Source organism: Nannobrachium achirus (assembly GCF_963921795.1).
Source record: "Nannobrachium achirus genome assembly, chromosome: 23".
Lineage (NCBI taxonomy): Eukaryota > Metazoa > Chordata > Actinopteri > Myctophiformes > Myctophidae > Nannobrachium > Nannobrachium achirus.
This window is the reverse complement of record NC_137830.1, coordinates 46,494,428-46,509,997: the sequence shown is the minus strand read 5'-3', so window position 1 is coordinate 46,509,997 and position 15,570 is coordinate 46,494,428. Positions and strand designations below refer to the sequence as shown.

The 15,570-nt window shown below is 42.2% G+C and overlaps 1 protein-coding gene across 1 annotated transcript; it reads right to left on the bottom strand.

The window, feature by feature from the left end:
- Positions 1-3,652: 3,652 nt before the first annotated feature.
- LOC308309147 (mitogen-activated protein kinase 12-like) lies at positions 3,653-12,644 on the bottom strand (the record flags this gene model as incomplete). Its single annotated transcript, XM_080754623.1, has 12 exons — positions 3,653-3,717; positions 4,126-4,299; positions 4,689-4,767; positions 5,599-5,678; positions 6,402-6,473; positions 6,716-6,830; positions 6,933-6,980; positions 7,457-7,486; positions 10,550-10,661; positions 10,763-10,821; positions 10,956-11,085; positions 12,523-12,644. 12 exons carry the CDS (start codon positions 12,642-12,644, stop codon positions 3,653-3,655), a joined length of 1,086 nt encoding a protein of 361 aa, XP_080610749.1.
- Between the last annotated feature and the right edge of the window lie 2,926 nt (positions 12,645-15,570).

Here is a 15,570-nt window from a genome sequence, read left to right as displayed (position 1 = left end):
AGCTCTTCCTCCAAGCATAATCATAATACCCAATGATTATGTTTGTAAGGGGGATCACGGCACAATGTCTTTAAAAACCCTCCATGACTTACATGTCACGTTTACTTTTCTGACTGAGGTGACAAACAGCCCGGACATGCTGTTGGTGGCTTTGCAGATGATGGTTTTGGAGGTTTCTGCCTCCTGAGGAACAACAGTGATAACGTTCCCCATTCCCCCCAGCCACGGGCCCTTATCAACGTGCCAGGAGTAGTTACAGGAGGGCCGACAGTAGGCTCCACAGCTGTAGCTGTGGCTCACCGCTGGAGTCATCGTGTCAGCGCCTGAAATGGTCAGGTTAGCTGGTCCAGCTGTAGGAGAAAGACATGATTGTGTTCCAAATCAAGCACAACTCATTTAATGAAGTTCTCACTGTAGGAGATGAGTCAACAAACCAATAAACATGTGTTTGGAACACACTAGGTCAGTGGTTCTCAAACCTTTTTTGATGCAAGGACCCCCCAAATCGATCACTTATTAGCCTGTGGACCCCCATTTGAAAAGATATGCCAGGGACCCCCATAAAGGGAAGATTTTTACGGCTCTAGCAGTGATTCTCAACCATTTTAATTTCAAATGACCCCCAGTTTGACTTGCATTAGGCTACGGACCCCCATTCATTTCTCTGGGACCCCAATTTATATTGTAAAATCAATGTTAATTTAACTCTGAGAGTGTACAAAATGGAAACAAATGGACACGTCAGGGTCCATTTGGTTCGTTACATCATGTTTCTATATTCCAAGTCTCCCCAGCTCTTTAGTAAAGTAGATTTTCAGTTTGCATACCAATTTTATCCAATCAGAAGAGAGGAGAACTCATACAGTACACAGGATAAACAAATTACATTTGAGGAGATGAAACAAAAAAGAAATGAGCAGAATTGGAACTGGAACACTGATTAACGATCGTTGTTGAGTTTTCTCTCCTGGTTGCAAAATTGAGCTTGTAAATCTGTGTTTTTCAGTGGCACGTAACTAATTCAGGATTTAGTTGCTGCCTGTTTTTACATGACTGTCAAATTACAAAGTGCTCTGGAATAATCCTACATAAGTCTATAAATAACTAATTTAATAGCAGGAAACTCATCCATCAGCCACCTACCCAGCACCTGCAATTTCTTTGTTACCATGTCAGTCAACCCTGTGTGCTCGTCCTTGGCTGTGCATGTCATGGTGAGAGTCTCTGCCCACTTGAGCAGTGTAAAGGCCAGCACGTTGCCTTGACCTTGAGCCCTCTGGCCATCCACAGCCATAGAATAGGTACAGGAGGAGGAAGGACATCTTGCTACACACTCATAGCTGCTTGGCACACCCACAGTCACATATTCAGGACCCACGATGCTGAGTTCTGGTCCACCTAAAAAACACTTCATATTAAGGAAATGCATTCACTTTTTGGGGGTTTACAGATAAAATAGGATTGCACCGCAATGGCCATTGTATTGATATCTGATAATAGGAGATTCTCCAAAACAGCAATTAGAGAAACAGAATAATACCACACATAGGCTACTAAAAAAAATAACTTTCAATGTAGCTAGTTAACCACTTGTGTCCTATAGTCTACTTTGTAATACAGCAAATAGTTAAAATAATCTATCTACAAGCTCACAATACATCGCGACATGTTGTGAGCTGCTATTTTTGAAAGAAAATGTTAACGTTTTTTTTTTTTTTGAAGTTTGCCCAAAATATAGGGACATCAGCTTTAATGTGGTTAAATTCATTAGGATGTACTGAACAAATCACCCTTATCACTTTCATCTTCATCATTGTCGGGTTCTCCGTCTTGTTCCTCTGTGGTGAGAACGGTTCCCACCTGTAGACCTACATGGTCAGATTAAAAAAAGAACACAATGCCTCCATAAAGTGAAAGGCCTACGTATTGAATCTCACATTTAACTTAAGTATTTGAAGTTCAGCAGTTCATTCAATGTTGCAATAGACTGAATCGTAATATTATGCCCTCACCCCAACACACACAGACACGGCCACACACACACTCCACCTGTTTTCTTGTTGTTCAGTTTTGCTTCTACTAAAATATTCATTTTAAAACTTATTTTATTTATTTATTTGACAGGGACAGTGCTCATTAATCGACATGTCAGTTTTCGCCTCTATGTAAATGAGCCAGATTTAGCCATAGGCTAATTTTCATCTGTATTCCCTGGGCAGGCTGTACAAAAGTGGTAAAAGGCTATCCATACAAAACATACAATACATTCAATACATACTACAGTACAAAACAGTGCTGTAAGAACATTTAGGGGAAAGGACACAAATACAGCAAGTTTTAAGTGACAACAGTGACAGATGGAGCAGTGTGTTACCCATGATTCTAAGTTTGACTTGCTTTAAGCCACCTCTTAAGGTTGAGATTGAGAATAGTAAAGTATTAAAAGTAGATATAGTAGATAACTAACCCAGCTCAGCCTGACTGATGCCAGGGTGTTTCCTAACTTAAATGCTTCCTATTATATTTGTGATAATATAAAACTATACGGAACACTCAGCGACCATTAAAAGTCAACACAATGAGTTCTCAAATACACCATGTTCAGGGTCTGTTTTCCTGGTCAAAAACTGTCCACATTTTTCATTTTTTTCCCCAAAAAAATAAACAGCATATTACTTTTCTTTTATGTTTGTTTGGTTTGTATTACCTGTCAGGTACACAAGCAATAGAAGCCACTTGAGGCGTGAATATCCTCCGCTGTCGTTTGAGGTACATGTATCGTCCATTGTTGCGTACAGGGATCGCATGAGGTGTGCACGGGCACAAGGAAATGGAGAGCAAGGTGGCTCAGTATGCTATTCAGTCAACATACACGGGCAAACAGCTCTTATCAAAGGGAACAGGACAGGACAATACATTAATACCCTCACATGCATTCTATTGAAGACAGTGTTCTTAGTGACTGTTAATATGTTGTGGTTTTAGTCTGTCAAACCACTACTTAAAGGGTCAAATAAAGACTACAATTTGACCACTGGCTTAATAATATGATACATACTGTATGTATCTGCCCTGTTTCCATGTCCAACCTACTTCTATTCACCTCTGTGCTGTGTAATACTGTATTTACCACACCCTTTATAGGAAGTATAATCGTATCAGAATTAATTATTGAAAGTCAAACAGAAGTGGTACTGCTCCCACACATATCAGGAGGGGACATTACCGGCATTTAATGTTGTTTGCATTATATAATATAGTTTGTGGCGGTCTATGTATTAAAGTTTGAACTTTGAATAATTTCCCAAACATGTTGACCATTTGCTACCACTTAAATCCAACTACTGCACACAGACAGAGACATATGTACAAAATGCATATACCATGACAAATAATAACAGCTGAGCCTCATGACAATTGAACAATTACTTTACATTTATTGAGAAGGAAATTGTACAAACTAAGGGAAGGAGGGGGATATCAGCATTTTGGTATAGGCATGTCTCTGTGCAGATGTATATGCTGTGTGCGTGTGTGTGTGTGTGTGTGTGTGTGTGTGTGTGTGTGTGTGTGTGTGTGTGCGTGTGTGTGTGCGTGCGTGCGTGTCTGTGCGTGTGTGTATGTGCGTGTGTGTCTGTACGTGTGCGCGCCGTTAAAGTGGTGTCTCTTTGGAATCCCTGGACGGCCTGAAGGTCAGAATCTCTGTGAAAGTGTGACCTGCCGGAACACAAACACATACTGTAATTAATTATCCATCATCATTGGTCCTACTTATTTTGTCTGTTTTCAACTCATACACAACAATGTACACAGCATAATCGTCAGTGTCAATTTAGCTCTATAAAAACGGAAGATTTAGTTTGGGGCTTTTATACCTTTAATGATAGGATAGTAGTTTGACAGGAAATGGGGGAGTGACATGCAGAAAAATCGGGACTCGAACCCGCAACGTGCTGTCAGGCTACTTTGGAGCCTAGGTGCCTGTCCATGCTGTACGCTTTATTCCTCTATTTTCACATAAACCTCGTCTCCTTTCTGTTTCCACATTCTATCCTCCCTAATCGTCTTCCTTCTTCACACATTCTTCTCCCCTCCCTCCCTCCCTCCTCCCTCGCCGTCTCTTACGTTTCCACTGGTCCAGGGGCAGGTCTGTGTTGTCCATGGAGTGGTCGTACGGCTGGGCCTCGGTCTCTTCCTCCGGCTCTCTGAACTCGCCGAAAAACGGCATGGTCAGGGCGTCGGACGCGCTCACCCGCTGCTCAGGGTCCAGGAGCAGCATGTGTTCCAGCACGCTCACCGCTGTAACGCACAGCAACACGTTCTTCAGCATAGCAAAAAGATGATCGGTTCGAACAAAGCAGGAGTAGTACACGATAGCGGTTCCCAACCTTTTCTTGATCAGGGCCCACTTGAAAATCCACCCACCCATCTGACCAGTTAGGTGGTCAAATGGTTGGGGCAGAGCATGTTTATTTTAATGATCAATGAATCAATTGAGTTCTAGCTCGGATCAATGGAACTAACATGTTCCTATATCAATGAAAAGTTGGAAAGAAAAAATACCATGCAATGTTTTGTCACTATGATATTAATGTTACATTATTAAAATCTTAACGTTTTGCCAATTATTTGGGGGCCCAAGCCCACAGGTTGGGAATGGCTGGTTTATGGTATGCATCTCAGCGTACCATTCGAGCTTGCTTTGGTGAAAATGGTGTGCAGATCCTTTTTTGGCACTTTGGGTAGACTTCTGATGTAGTGTTTGGCCTGTCGGAAAACAAAGGTGGCAATGGAAGTCAGTGAAGCGTGATTATGGATCCCGCCAAAGTTATAGGATAGACCCGCCTCACCTGTCTTGCCTGCCTCCCTGGCAGGCATAGTTTTACTGAGGTTAGGGTTAGGTTTAGGCATAGTTTTACTGAGGTTAGGAGAGGGTTAAGGTTAGGTTTAGGCATAGTTGCAAAAACAAGATCTGTCAATCACAGCGACTTCTGGCCAATCACAGGGGGGTTTGCCTAGAACTGATGTGGGATACATAATAACTCGTCAGTGAAACATGACATGAGTTGCAGATATATGGATGTAGATCAGGGATGGGCAACTTTGATGATGGAGAGGGCCACTATATTTCCACCTTCACTCCAGAGGGCCACATTGCATATTGCTAAGTCCTACTTTGTCATTCTAGACGTATCTCATTCAAAAGAAGCAAAAATAGCAGATCTACAAGCTCAAAACGCATCGCGCGGCGATGCGTTTTGAGCTTGTAGATCGGCTATTTTTGCTTCTTTTGAATTGGAATCCTGAAGTATTTGTTGTTATTTCTTAATTGGAATCCTGAAATGTAACATTTTGATTTAATTTCAAACGCATTTAGTTATATACTCAAAAAAATACATTTTAATACTACTAAACTAGTCATTAAGCTACTAATATTGACTGACGGAATTAAAGCAGGTCATGTTTGGAATTATAACAGCTGAAATCAATAATATATCAGTATTCCGGTATTAACCTGCGGGCCGCATTAAGTGAAGGTGGGGGCCGCCAGTTGCCCATGTATGATGTAGATGTATTCATAACGCTGTAGTAACTTACGTCTTGGCTGTGTAGCTTCATGACAAAGTCGGCTGCTGGGGTTCCAGTAATCTTCATGATCTCTTTCAGTTGGTCTAGATCTGGCATCAGCTAAGGGTCAAGGGTCATACCTGGCTCTGTATATAGATTTGTAATAATCACTTCCATACTACCCTCAGGGTTCCCACACATTTTTACCAATTCATTTCCAAAACTTTTCCAGAACATTTAACCCAATTTCCAGGACTATATAACAATAATTCATCTCATTAACGAGTCGCTTACTCCTATGCGCAATGCCCGAAGACCGTGGGAACCCTGTACCCTGTTGTCTGGTGGAGTTCTGTATGTATTGATGTTTGAAATAGAGTAAGAGAGGAAGCTAAATAACATTTATGTGTCCTTATTATTGCAAAACATGTCCTTTATTGTTAAAGACGTAACAGGACTACAGATGTAGCTACCTATATCGTCACTGTCGGGCAGAAACCTCGTATCTCCAAGTTTCAAATTTGTAAAAAAAAAATCGCGAAGCAAAGCCCTGCTTCATCATACAAGACTGTGGCACAAAACTAGTGAAAACAGCAGATCTACAACAAGCACACAACGCCTTGCGGTGTGAGGCGTTGTGTGCTTATAGAACGGCTGTTTTCACTTGTTTAAATAATTTGTAAAATGATAAATACAAAACAAACAGTTTTGTACATACAAGGTTTCCACCCGACAACGACGATATGTATGATGCATTATTGTGCAGTGTCCCAATGTAATAAACATAACATAATAAATGCTTTAGCACAAGTGGAAAGAATGTTTAAGGATACGATCGTTTCCTTTGAACAATGGTTTTCCCAGCAGCATTTCAGCCATGATGCAGCCCACAGACCAGATATCCACTGCAAGACAGCAGAAACATGATCTGTTAGAATACTGAACAATACACAGTACATCCTCACTGTTTATTTAACTCTGGTCCATTTTGGTCAATTTGTACACTCTCAATGTTAACCAACCACTTAACACTGTATGTATTTGATCGTGAAAATTGCGGATGTTCAACCTCACAATGTTACATGTTGTGAGAATGTAGATCTGCTATTTTCTACATTCTTTGCATTTTTTGAGTTGGCTCACTGACCTGTCTGTGTGTAGTGCATCCAGTTGAGGATAACCTCGGGAGCTCTGTACCAGCGAGTCACCACATATCCCGTCATCTCTGTGTCCGCCTGCCGTGCCAGGCCAAAGTCAAGGATCTGAAACAAGACACAGAGACATAGTAGTCACTCCTGTACCATAACAATTGGAGGAAAAGTCAAAAGTCTGCCTGTAGGGGGTGCTGTGCAGCAGCGGAATACCTTCAACTCGCAGTCTGGGTTCACGGCCAAATTCCCAGGTTTGAGATCCTGTTAAAGTGTAGAGAAGAGAGATGTATGAAAAACATGATGCCAGGTAATTAACCACTTATACCCTGTTTTATACTTCTGCTTTTTGAAAATAGTGTTGTGAGTGAGCTTGTAGATCGGCTAGTTTCTGAAATGTAAAAAAATTAGAAAGGTTTGGAAATTGTTCATGACCAAAATAGGGACACAAAACAGACATCAGGGTAAAACAGACATCAGCTGCATGCAATGCACACGCACGCACGCACGCACGCACGCACGCACGCACGCACGCACGCACGCACGCACACACACACACACACACACACACACACACACACACACACACACACACACACACACACACACACACACACAAATTAAATCACAGACATGAAGTAGTTTCTGGTGTGGGAGACAGGATGAATGGGAGTGGGCGTGAAAAAGAGCAAGCGCCCTACCCCCAATGCTCATAGCCTCAAAGATCAAAGTTCACTTACCCTGTGGATGATCCCAGCCGAATGGATATACTGAAAGGAGATGCAGGGATGGTTAGACTTTAAACAAAACGTACTGAAAACACATCAACGATAGCATTTATTCTACAGTGACTAGACGTCCCAGTTTGGCCGTGATTCAAGCTAGGAAAATCTCAACAGTCCGACGTCCCATTAGTCCGATTTAGGGTTAGGGTCAGGTTCAGGCATAGTTTTACTGAGCTTAGGGTTCGAGTTAAGGTTAGGTTTAGGCATAGTTTTACTGAGGTTAGGGTTAATATTAGGTAGGCCAGTGTTTCTCAACCTTTTTTCTGCATGGGCACACTTTTCATGTCCCAAGAATCCATGGGCACATCAACATAATACAGGGGTGTAAATATCGTCACTGTCGGGAAGAAACCTTGTATCTCCAAGTTTCAAATTTGTACCGGTACCTTTCTAAAAAGTAAAGTAAAGCCCTGCTTCATCATACAAGGCTGTCGCACAACAGTAGTGAAAACAGCAGATCTACAAGCACACAACGCCTCGCACCGCGAGGCGTTGTGTGCTTGTAGATCGGCTGTTTTCACTAGTTTAGTTTCATTTTTAAAATGATAAATACAATACTGGCTTTCAAGCAGTTTCAAGGGGCACACTTGACCCTTCTCAGGGGCACACCAAAGGTCCCTAGGCACAGTGGTTGAGAAACACTGAGGTAGGCTATCGTCGGACTAATGGGACGTCCGAACTCGGAACAACGCTACACACCCATTCAAGCTGGGGTTCCTGGGCTCCAATAAAACTCTCCAAAACTATAAAATGTCCCGATTTTCAACATTCACTACAAAGCTTTTCTTCCCTTATTCATAGTGTATAGTAACCTGACTTTCGCCAGATAGTTGCAGCAGTGCGTAACGCTCTGCCTTACATCTGGGATCTCTCGGCCAGACTCTATGTAAGGGGCGGGACATTTTTTGAATTTCTGTAGCAGGTGATTGGATGTGGCCGTTTCTATCACAGTCTGGGAGTGTCAACTCCAACCACTCATATTGGCCTGTCTGCATGACGTTGCAGACAGGCAACGTCATGCACTCAGGCAACGTCACTCTATTGGCTCAGAGCCGCTCAGAGCCTGCCCATAGCTGCCGCTGATTGGTCCGGCCCGGGACTTTACGAGTGTTATCAACGCTGGCGGACCGAGCCCAGATGGTAAAGCAATGCAACGCAATGCTGCCACCATCTGGCGAAAGTCAGGTAAAGTGTATAGTGGAGATGGACAGGAAACAGGCAGAGACAAATGGGGAGAGACATGCAGCAAAGATCGTTGGGAAAGGGACTCGGACCTGCGATGCGCTGTCAGGCAACACTGGAGCCTAAGTGCCCGAACTACTAGGCCAGCTACTTGTTTTGAACGATTAAGATCTGTGCTGTGTGCAAATTGCTGTCACTATAGCCGGTTTTCCATATGCATGGCCCCACTCCACTCCACCCTCCACTCCACCACACACTTGTGTTGGGTTCCACTACAAGGATAGTGGTGTGAAAGTGGTACAAAACGGGGTACTAAAAAGTATCCACTCTAGAGTGGGGAAAAGAATCTTTGCTGTGTTTGTGTTTGATTCTGGCAGTATACTGATATAGGCTACAGAGTGTTGTAAGTTGTTGTAAGTTTTCAGCGATTATTTTTGTCTATTTTGTGGACTCAGGTTTAGTGTCTTTGTTGCGTTTTTGCTCCGTAACAGGACAGCTACAGTTCATGCTATCTCAGGGGGGAGGAGGGTAGTGTACTGTAGAGGAAAACCTACATATGAAAATGCGGTGTGGTGCCGTGTCGTGTCGTGTAGTGTCGGGATAAAAACTGGTATGGAAAACCGGCTTAAGTGTGCACTAAAATAATAGTCTCCCAGTCAACACCATGCAACAAAAAAAAATAATGTAAAAATTCTGAACTGGCAAAATAGCCAATCTATGCATCATAATGTGACACATAGTGAGCTTGTAGATCTACTTGAGAGGTAAGGGTCCTGGTTTAAACTTTGGGTGTTTGAAAATGAAACCGATAGCTGGGAGAACTCCAGCAAAGATGATTTGCATTTGTATACAGGACAGTTAGCCACTTGTTAGGCAAGAAGAAATGACATCCACCTACACTTACATTACAAAGGAGTGTCAGTGACCGGAGTCTGCTACGCATACCTGTGGATGTGAGAGGGGGCACTGCTGTGCTATGAGTATTGCCAAGTCTGCTTATTTACGGCAACTTTGGGCTTGTCTTTTTTCCAGAATTGTGGGTTGCCAGCAGTTAAAAACCCGTTGGCTTCTTTGGCAAATCTAACAAGTAACAAGCCAACATTTCTTTGATGTATTATGCTATAATTCCTCCTAGGTTTGGGGAGGACTGTGAATCATAGAATAGGTCTGGACTCTCTACTTATTAAGCCCTACTTATTAAGCCAAAGTATGTGTGTAATAATGTTATAATAAATAACCAAAACATACATTATTATTGACCTACATAGTAATTATAATGATATATAGAGCTATTTGTTTTGGCTTGTTTTTCCGAGGTAAGACTTATTTCTCTCACGAGAGTTGGCAACACTGATTGATTGTACCCAGTGTTGCCAGACGTACGATAATTATCGTATTTGTACGATAATTTGACCCCCTGTACGATGTACGATCAATAATTCCCAAAATGCCCAAATGTACGATAATTTCGGCGTATCATCAAAAAGAGCGTGAATTCACTATTTTCCCTGGCTGCTGATCTGGGATCTGGTTTGGCTTCTCAAAATAAGCCAGGAAATCAGTCAATCTGACCCTAGATCTGTACTTGGAGGCATTAAAATCTTTCCAGACCAGTTTCAGGCTTTTATTTGTGTAAGCTCCAAGAAGTTGCCTGCCTCCACACAGCATATCTGATGCGTTTTTGTCACGCAGGAGTCTAAAACGAGGTCGTTTCTTACACTAAAGACGCATTTTTTGGTGAAATTACGTTTTTACACGAGTGATTTCTCTTTTTTGGCCGTGTACGATAGTTTCATGTCAAATACGATAATTCTGAGCCTCCGGTACGATAATTCAACATTTCCCATCTGGTAACACTGATTGTACCTTGAGTCCTTTCAGCATCTGGTAGACAAGGAACTGCACCCTGTCCTCTGATAATCTCTCCATCTTCATCAGTTTTCCCAGGTCTGTACCCATATATGGCATGGCCAGGTAACTGAGGAGCAGAGGAGAGAAGAGTAGAAAATACATCGCCCACGACACGTGTGTGACTCACTGTGCATTATTATGTGTGTGGGAATAGGAAAGTAAACTTACAAGTTATGAAATCGGTCCAACGATATCTCAGAGGTGAATACGTCGAGTAGACCAATCACCTGTTCAGTGGCACAGGAGACACAAGTGATCCAATGAAAAAATGCAAACAACTCTCATCACGTCAGCCTCTGAACCCAAATGAATTCTCCAAAAGCAACATTTTTCACTGGCAACACATGCAAAAGCTTCTCACGTTTTCATGTTTCATGTGTTTGAGGAGACGTAGCTCTCTGTAGGCCCTTTTGGCAAACAGTTTGGATTGGAACGGCCGGTGTAGCTTCTTGATGGCCACCTGCATCCCCGTCCGACGGTCCAGGGCTGAACTGCAACCAACAATGAGAAAGGATCATTTTGTAGACAAAGTTCTATCAAGGTTTGCATCACAGTTTAACCAAACTGGGAAAGTGGGAATCCATTTGGTAAAAAACACAATATTATTAACATGCAAAAATATTATGTCTTGTCAAGTTTGCCAACAAACAGCTGCAGTATTGGAGCAGTATTGGAGTATTGGAGCAGTATTGGAGCAGGAGTACAGCAGGTGATCATCAGACTCTGAGTGCTTCCAAAAATACCTACAGTCAAGTAAATCAACTGCTGTTATGGCATTTTTTTTACAAGCTACTGTAGGCCTATATGGAAATAATAGCAGATAATATTATTTGTATTTAATGTATTTATTTTGTTAAAACGTTTCTGACATGGATGGTCCATGGACATGGTGTTTGGGACCAGTGTATGATTGAAAAGCCACCCGGCCGCCTATGTGTGAAAGAAAACCGATCCGTGTACTTAACTCCGGGTCTTTTGACTGCTCCCAAACAATCCCAACAATGAAGACCTGGGGGTTCTTTGTTTACCCTTCCCACACATCACAATGCCAACCAAGGTCTGTCGTTTTGGAATGGTGACGAAACTATAATCTGATATCTAAAAAACTATTTTCTGAATGACGAGACTATTTTTCCAGCATAAATAAACAAGCACACGTAAATACTATAGATGAAAACACCACCTGGTAATGTTGTCTTTATATATCTATGCATACATACAGGCTACACAGGCGACAGTCATAGTGGGATCTTCTGTCTTTTTTTTTTTTTTTTTTTTTTTTTTTTTTTATCATACAATCAACGCACTGTCGTGTTGCGCTCAAGGTTAGGTTTAGCTCTGGTCCATAGGAGTTCTCCTTAACGCTATGTCACCGATGAGCCCTTGCCCTTGCTCAGTATGCGCACCCTCGATCGTCTGTAGAAAATTTCCAAATACAGTTTCGCTGCTCACCAAAACAAAGACGACTTTGGGGAGTTGAAAGCCCACTTTCCTTAGTGGGAACACTCTGAGCCCCCTATATCACGTCTAAAATACACTTTTTTTTTGCCAGAAAAGAAGATATTTCACTGAAAGGCAAAATCTGGTCAATGGAATTCTCTATTGACAAGATCTGTAGAGGGCGCTGTGGGGTTGCTAAAACCTCCAGTGATTTTTTTTCTTCTTTTCTGGCTAAAAAGTGTATTTTAGGACTGAGGTGAGGGGCTCCGAGTGTTCCCACTAAGGAAAGTAGGTCTTTCAACATTGTCGAGCCGTCTTTGTTTTGGTGAGTGGCGAAAGTGTATTTTTTATTTTCACTACAGACGAGAGGCTGAGCAGCCTTGGCTACCGCGGCTGTGAGCGCAAGGTCCCAAGAGAACTCCTTCTAAAACGGCAACGCTGCTATGGACCAGAGCTAGTAGGTTAGGCTAAGTTTTCCATGAACTCACCATACTGTCCCATAGGCTCCTGTTCCAATCTGCTTCAGATCGCGGTACCTCTCCGGAACCTCCCAGACAGTCCTGTTCACCTCCTGCCGGTAGAATCCCGTCCGCGACTTATTGGTAGACATGGCCTTTCGATATACTATCGATTGATCGATAGACGCTGCTGGGTCAGGAGGATATTGTCCGTTCGCTCCGAGGTCCAAAACGACTGTGTCCTTTCATGTGAAGAAATTAGGGTCGTCACAGAGGAGTTCATTAAAATGCTAAAATGCGCAGTGCGTCCCGGGACACCCAGGAGAGATAACCAGCAGGACACTTTTTTCCCGGAGCAGTCAGGAGTCAGGACAGCCCATATAGCCTACATACATGCATACCCCCCGTCCCAACTCAGACAGAGCTGGGTAGGGGCTCTGGGACCGACGCCCTAGGGCATTGTTGATGGGTGTGTCGTTATAGCTCTATGGGTGTGTCGTCAGTCGAGACCTTTTTAACTTCAAGGACCTAGGCTAGGATTAGGACCCACACTTTGGCATATCTGTTTCTCAAACTTTTTCATGTCAAGGACCCCCAAATGTAGGTCTGTTTGGCCGAGGAAAATATGTTGTGCCAGAGAGAGACCCCCATACAAGATTTGTGTTGTTAAAATCATTATATATATAGAGCCTATATATATATATATATATATATATATATATATATATATATATATATATATATATATACATACATACATACATACATACATAATATATGTATGTATGTATGTATGTATGTATGTATGTATGTATATATATATATATATGCCTTCGGTCAGGAACTTATTTGATACCATTTATTTATTTTTAATCAGAAAGGACCCCGATCTTTGTTTTAAATTCCTCAGTGTTAATCTAACTCTGAGAATGTGAATGGAACCAAATTGACCCATTTACAGGACTATTTAGTTCCATTTACTCTCTGGGGGACCCATAGAGTATTTATCATTAGTTTTGGGTACCCCTGAACCCCCAAGGACCCCTGGGGGCCGTGGGGGTCGAGGTCAGTGTTAATGATGCTGTATGCATAATGTTCAGGAATCCTGTTGACATTGGTGTCTTCGCGCGAACACACACACACACACACACACACACACACACACACACACACACACACACACACACACACACACACACACACACACACACACACACACACACACACACACACAGCTTTGTATTAGTATCTTTATGGGGTCAGCAAACCACATCTTCAATAGAGATGGCATTTTCACTTGACTTGCTGGCCCAACCACACCTCAAAATCAATATTTCTTGCCCTCAAATGAACCCTACCCAAGATTTGTGACAAAGTGACAAGCCAGTGGGCCAATTACATGAGTTATATTTTGTCGTTGTCGGGTGGAAATGTCCAAAACCGTTTGTTTTGTATTTATCATTTTAAAAATTTGATTTAAAACAGCCGATCTACAAGCACACAACACCTCGCACCGCGAGGCGTTGTGTGCTTGTAGATCTGCTGTTTCACTACTTTTGTGCGACAGCCTTGTATGATAAAGCAGGGCTTTGCTTTGCGAAAAAATCTACAAATTTGAAACTTGGAGATACAAGGTTTCTGCCCGACAGTGACGATTTACTTTGTTGGCCGCCCAGCCCCCAAAATAGAATGAAGGGTTACGCATTTTATTTTTAATTTTTTTCCTAATGGCCGGCCAGGGCCGGCCGGGAATGAACTGGCCGTTCGGGAGTTGTCCCGCTTTTCCCAATGCCCAGCACGTCCCTGACCTAAGCGATGTCATTATAGCTAGTGATTAGTCTGGCCATGCCAGGCTATCACTGTGACCCCTAAATACCTAACCTTAATCCCAGCCTGAATCTTTTCATTATAGTTGTAATGTCTTCTGAACCCTTTTTCTCATGACCAGAGAAAGTTCAATGTTTGGTCCCCACAAGATTGTAAAATAACACACTCACTTTTGAATTCATATTTAGCTCAGTTTTTACAATTTGGAACTGTAAACAGACCCCGACAGAGTACACGTGCAAGAGTTTTCCTTTACTGACAAACAATATGTTTATTTTGTGCAGCCATACATGAATAAGCATTTCAAACCCAAAGTGTTAACATTCACTTAAGTGTTTTGACATCCATGGCATACGGCTGAAATACATGCCACCCTGTAATCAAAAGACACGTCTCACTTTTTACATACATAATTGTATACATTCGCTTGGCAGTTTCTAAATCCATCACATTTACAACAAGACCATTTGCATATAACACACCAACATTCAAAAATCACTCCCAACGTACCTCAACTGACAGACTTTTGGGGCTTTTTGGGGGGGCAACATGTACCATTAAATGGGGTGTTAAATAACTGTATGCCAATAGTAACCATTCCTATAGTGTTTGTTCATTAACAGGAGTCTCTCCAGCTGTTTAGTAAACAGAGATAACATTATCAGGTTGGGATACTAATTGGATCCAATCAGTAGAGAAAATGTATACAGGATACAGAATAAACTAGAAGCAGTGCTCTTCCGAGCACAGGTCTCCACCAGGCCAGGCGTCCTGGTGGTGCTACTGTATAAAAGGCCAATGTAAAAAGGCTGGCATATGTTCTTCACCTTAGACCTTTCATGGCAATCGGACACTGCATGCATGATTTGAGGCATTGTGTTCCAAAAATGTGTTTTGCTAAAGTCTACCTGCTGGTGGCGCTATAACAGGCCAACGTGAAAGGGTAGCATTTGTTCCTTGACATAGTGGGAACATGTGTGGCAAATTTCACAGTAATCGCAAGCTGCGTTGATGATTTGAAGCATTTTGTTAAAAAACTGAGCAACCCTGCAAACTTTGGAAGCCAATATTAGCCAATTAGGATGGAATATGAAATATCAGACGGATCGGACTTGATCACATGACTATAGAGATACTGTGTACCGATTTGCATGATTTTTGGATAAAATCTCAAGGAATAATAGGAAAAATTGTGTTTTACATAAGTCGGCCTCCTGGTGGCGCTATAAAAGGCTGATGTGAAAAATGCAG